Genomic DNA, 5,090 nt, shown 5'->3' with positions numbered 1-5,090 from the left:
TTAGTAGAATTAAGACATTAGTTTCAATTAGTGCAAGTGGGAATTTTTTTGGGGTTTATGACCTAATTAAAACTCAATTTCTTTGTAATCTCATTTATTTTATCATGAAGAAAAATGAACTTCATTGAACAAAACAGTCAATACAATTGAAGGGCCAATTCACCCAAGTAACTAACAGTCAAACTATACAGACAACTGAAAAATAAACAACTGACAATCCACTTAATTACATTGGAGTTTCCTTATAAAAAGCTGATCTTGGAGAGAAATCTTCCTATTTTTAACTATGTATAATCGGTACTTAACTATGTTTATAACATCCTTAGCTATGCTATCAGCTATCAAAGAATAACCATAAAAAATACATCTATTTCTGTTTCTCCAAATACTGTAGATAACAGCAGCCACAACCAAGTTCAATATAGAAGAAATAATGCCATGTCGACCACTAGGAAGCCAAACAACCCAGCTATTGAAATCACTAGGCCAAGCTTTAAACCCTATCCAAGCAAAGATGAGATTAAGAATCATCTTAGAAAGGAAGCACTCAAAAAATAGATGAGTGTGACTCTCATTGTGACCACCACAGACAGGACATAACAGGTTGTTCACCTGTAAGTTAAACCGGATCAAGTTGTCTCTAGTGAGAAGATGAGCATTAACCACCTGCCAAAGAAGAAATTGATGCTTAGGAAGTGTAAGCTTACACCATACTTCTTGATGATAGCCCACCAGCTGCTGATTTAAAGTGCTGTTGTAAAGCTTCGAAGGCTTAAATCTCCCTGGAACCCCAGCAGCAAGGATCTCTGTCTGACTGAATTTGCCCCTTAAATGGCATAACTTCCTCCAATACCAACAGCTATCTGGTTTCAGAGTGTAATTATAGAAATTAAAGCCTTTTAGATAGATAGTATTGATCCATTTGACCCACAGAATATCAGGCTTTTCAGAAATGGCCCAGATATATTTAGCTAATATAGCTTTATTCCAACTGGCACCATCTCTGAAACCGAGACCCCCATAGGCTTTAGGGAGACAAACCTGCTGCCATGAAGTAATATGAAGCTTGCTCCTGTTCCCATAAATACCCCACAGAAAACCACGGCAAAGTTTCTCAACTTCCTTAACAATACTCTGAGGTAACACAAAGATACTCATCCAGTAATTACGAAGCCCAAACAAAACTGAGTGAATGAGTTGCATTTGGCCTGCAAATGACAGATGCCTGCTAGTCCAAGACAAAAGCTTCAATCTGATTTTTTGAAGTATTATATCACAATCTTCATGTCTTTACTTAGTTGGTCGCATAGGCACCCCAAGATACTTAAGAGGAAAGGATCCTTCAGGTAGCTGAATCTCTTGGGCAATAATCCTTCTCTCAGTGGCAATGACTCCTCCAAAGAAAATATGAGACTTATTAGCATTTATAGAGAGACCTGTTGTAGCACTAAACTTCACTAGAACCTCTTTGAAAATGCTAACAGCAGAACGAGTTCCTTTACAAAATCAAATCAAATCATCAGCAAAGCACAAATTGAGAAGCTTAAGGCTCTTACACATGGGGTGAAATCTGAATTTAGAATTCTGAGCTGCTAGTTGAAGGCTCCTAGTCAGATACTCCATGATAAGCACAAACAAAAGAGGAGACATAGGATCACCCTGACGCAGCCCCTTCTTACCCTTGAACCTACCTTGAACTCTACCATTCATAAGCAAAGAGTAAGAAGTATTTTTCAAGCAGACCATAATCCAACCTATAAATTTCATAGGAAAACAAAGGGCCCTTAAAAGATCCTCAAGAAACTACCAATCGACTGTATCATAAGCTTTGCTTAAATCTATTTTAATAGAACATCTAGGCGAAGTAGAGGTCCTCCGATAGTTCTTGATAAGATCCTGAAATATCATGATGTTATGAGCAATTGAACGACCCCTAATAAAGGCTCCATGGTTCAGTTGAATGAGATCAGGAAGGACTAAAGCCATACGAGAACATAATAGTTTGGCAATACACTTATATAATGTAGAACAATAAGCTATAGGTCTGTAGTCTATTGCCTGAGATGGATTAGTGACTTTAGGGACCAATGATAGAGTAGTTTCATGAAGCTCAGAAGGAAAATGCCCTGTGTTAAAACACTGACCAATTGCTGAACAAACTTCATCCCTAATTTCTTGCCATAAAACCTTGAAAAAACTAGAACCAAAGCCATCAGGTCCAGGGGACTTAGTGATGGGAATACCAAATAAAGCAGCTCGAATTTCCTTACAAGAAAAGGGTTTTAAAAGAAGCAATTTTTGATCTATCGAGAGCTTGGTACCCATCTCAATACAGTGTAAATCAATCCTGCCTGTAGCCGAACTCGGACTACCCAAATAACTTCTAAAATGTTTTACAAAGTGAGAGACTACATCATGAAAATTATCTATCAATCTACCTTGCTCAGTAATATAGGTTGCAATACCATTTTCAGCTCTGCGCTTTTTCAAACAAGCATGGAAAAAAGATGTATTCATATCTCCCTTCCTTAACCAAGTAATTTTACTTCTTTGGGCTAGGAAACTATAATACATATGCTCCTGAATAGTGAAAGCTTCAGTAGCTACTTTCACTACCTCTTGAAAGCTGTAGTCTCGAGGATGAGATTGAGCTTAAAGTTGAGCTTCCTGGTAAGCCTCCTTAGCTTTGTGATAGTTCAAACCTATGTCACCAATGTTATCTCTGTTAAATTTTTTTAATCTATGCTTCAGCCTCATTGTCTTTAAGTAGATAGCCCTTAAACCAATCGCCTTAATAGGAATCATCCAACTACTCATAACCACTTCTTTGAAATCATGATGGTCTGTCCAAAAATTGTAAAACCTAAAAAGTTTGATACCCACCTTCTCCATAGGCAAGATAGTAACAACACAAGAGCAATGATCCGAAAATACTTCCCATCTAAACACAGCAGTAGAATGAGGAAAGATATCAAGTCAATCCTCATTCATGAACACATGGTCAATTTTATAATAGATTCTAGCTGGACCTTCTTGGTTATTTTTCCAAGTGAAATAGGAACCAATACTCTTAAGAGACTCAACATGAGTATCAGCAAGCCACTAGAGAGAATCAGCCAACTCCAAACCTGAAACCAGTTTCCCACCAGATCTGTCCATACCAGAGAAAGGGGCATTGAAATCCCCTAAAATGATCCAAGCTTTATCAGAGAGCGATATCCTTTGTAACCCTTGCCATAAACTCCTCCTTCCCTCTATCGTATTGAGACCATAGACAAATGTAACATAAAAAGCTTGCCTCTGACCAGCCATTTTGACCAAACAATGAACATACTGATTAGACTCCTCTATAATTGTAATCCTCACAAAAACCTTCCTCCAAACTATCAAAAGTCTACCCTTAGTAACCGAACTAGAGTAAAACTCCCAGTTAGGAAGTTTATGCTCCATGAACTCCATAATTTTGTTCCCCCTCATTTTAGTTTCTAAAAAACCACCAACTCCAATTTTATTTCTGCTACATAAATCTAAGACTGAAGTATGTTTATTAGAACTATTCAGCCCTCTCAAGTTCCAACTCAAAATATTACAATTATCCATAGGAAGAATTAGAGACATTGTAACCTTCTTTTCCACCATTCATCTGCTCTTGAAGCACCTCAAATTTATTCAACTGCTTTTTCCCTTGCTCAGAAGGAAGAGAACTAATACCTGCCACCAATCCTTGTTTAGATTGAGTAGCCACATGCTTTGGTGTGTGCCATTGTTTACTTTCATTTGCACCCTTAGCTTTATCAACATTAGCCGAGGCTGTAAGCTGAATACCCTCAGAGTTCTTGACCTGAAAACCCTCTGTACCAGTAGCACTAGGAAAAATCGCAGGCATCTCACCTTCAGATTCAGCTGAATCCTTATCCCTCATTTCCTTTACCTCTGTTTTAGCCACAATATCCTTTTTAACCCAGTGGGCTTTCAGCTCCTTACGACAATCCACCATAGAATGACCAAATCCAGAGCAAACCTTGCACTTAATAGGCAACCATTCATATTCCACCCCCTGTTCCATAATCTGGCCATGATCATTAAGAAACTGAATATTTCTAGGAGGATTATCGGTTATTTCTATTTCCACAAGAACTCTAACAAATTGAACTCTTGAACGCTCCCTAGTAAACTTGTCAACCATAATCGGTTTACCAATCATGCTCACAAGTGCACTAAGACATTTACTTCCCCAATACTGAAGCCCTAAGTCATGTAATCGAATCCACAGTGGAACTGAACGAATTAGACAAACTGCACTGAGATCAGCAGTCCATGGCCGAATAATAACAGGTTTCCTATCAAATTGAAGTATACCATTCTCCAGCACATGATCTCTTGTAGCATCATCATTAAATTTGACCATGGTCAGCCCCATTGTCATTCTAGCAATTTGAGCAATCCCTAGATGACCCCAAACTCTTTTGATGAATCCTTCAAAAACAGCCATTGGAGGATTAGCACCAAGAACCATACAAATTACTACCGAACTCCAATTCGCAGGTTGAACTTTGACCTCTTCAACGTCAACCCTAGCATATTTCTGTCCATCTCTAAACAATGGTTCAGTAAATTCAAGTTTCTGGTCAGAAAAGGAGAGCTTACTTGCCGTGAACTGCTGCCATTGACGGTGAGCCGAAGTCTGAAAATCCCCTTCATCCACCTTATCCGCCCAGGAAGCAGCAGTCGAACCCGGAGTAGCCATTCCATCTCCCCTAGTGTCGATTTCCTAGGTTCCATTAGTTGCATTCAGTCGGTCCTCTTCAATAATGAGATTCAAACCCTCAGATCTAACCTTGTCCATATTATTCAGACCATCAGCCGCAGGGCCATCAATTGCCAAACCCTTAGGAACTGAACCAATCGGAGCCTTCTCATCGTGAATCAACAGATTATCTTGCTCTCCTACATGAATCTCAAGCTTACGAATCAATTTCTTCTTCTTCGCCATGGAAGAGAACAAACCGAGTCACAAGCTTTTACTATTTTTTTTATTTTTTCTTAAAAAAAGTTTATTTTTTATGGTTGTTATTATATTTTGTAATCTC

General features: G+C 38.5%; 2 protein-coding genes across 2 annotated transcripts; both read right to left on the bottom strand.

The window, feature by feature from the left end:
• Positions 1-222: 222 nt before the first annotated feature.
• On the bottom strand, positions 223-2,517 carry LOC133825193 (uncharacterized). Its single transcript, XM_062258171.1, has 4 exons — positions 1,854-2,517; positions 1,692-1,754; positions 1,325-1,496; positions 223-1,252 (listed from the first exon to the last, which is right to left on the bottom strand). Exons 1-4 carry the CDS (start codon positions 2,515-2,517, stop codon positions 223-225), a joined length of 1,929 nt encoding a protein of 642 aa, XP_062114155.1.
• A 1,075-nt stretch (positions 2,518-3,592) lies between these two features.
• LOC133825192 (uncharacterized) lies at positions 3,593-4,747 on the bottom strand. Its single transcript, XM_062258170.1, has one exon. The coding sequence runs from the start codon at positions 4,745-4,747 to the stop codon at positions 3,593-3,595; it is 1,155 nt and encodes a 384-aa protein (XP_062114154.1).
• Between the last annotated feature and the right edge of the window lie 343 nt (positions 4,748-5,090).

The sequence above is a fragment of the Humulus lupulus genome, chromosome 3 (assembly GCF_963169125.1).
Source record: "Humulus lupulus chromosome 3, drHumLupu1.1, whole genome shotgun sequence".
Taxonomy (NCBI): Eukaryota; Viridiplantae; Streptophyta; class Magnoliopsida; order Rosales; family Cannabaceae; genus Humulus; species Humulus lupulus.
Note: the sequence above shows the minus strand (reverse complement) of the source record. Positions and strands in the feature narration are given on the sequence as shown.

Coding starts and splice junctions, on each gene's coding strand:
- LOC133825193 (XM_062258171.1), bottom strand. CDS start 2,517: ATGAATACATCTTTTTTCCATGCTTGTTTGAAAAAGCGCAGAGCTGAA. Junction 1,755..1,853: donor GACCTCTACTTCGCCTAGAT/GTTCTATTAAAA, acceptor TGAAATTTATAG/GTTGGATTATGGTCTGCTTG. Junction 1,253..1,324: donor GAAGGATCCTTTCCTCTTAA/GTATCTTGGGGT, acceptor TCAAAAAATCAG/ATTGAAGCTTTTGTCTTGGA.
- LOC133825192 (XM_062258170.1), bottom strand. CDS start 4,747: ATGGCTACTCCGGGTTCGACTGCTGCTTCCTGGGCGGATAAGGTGGAT.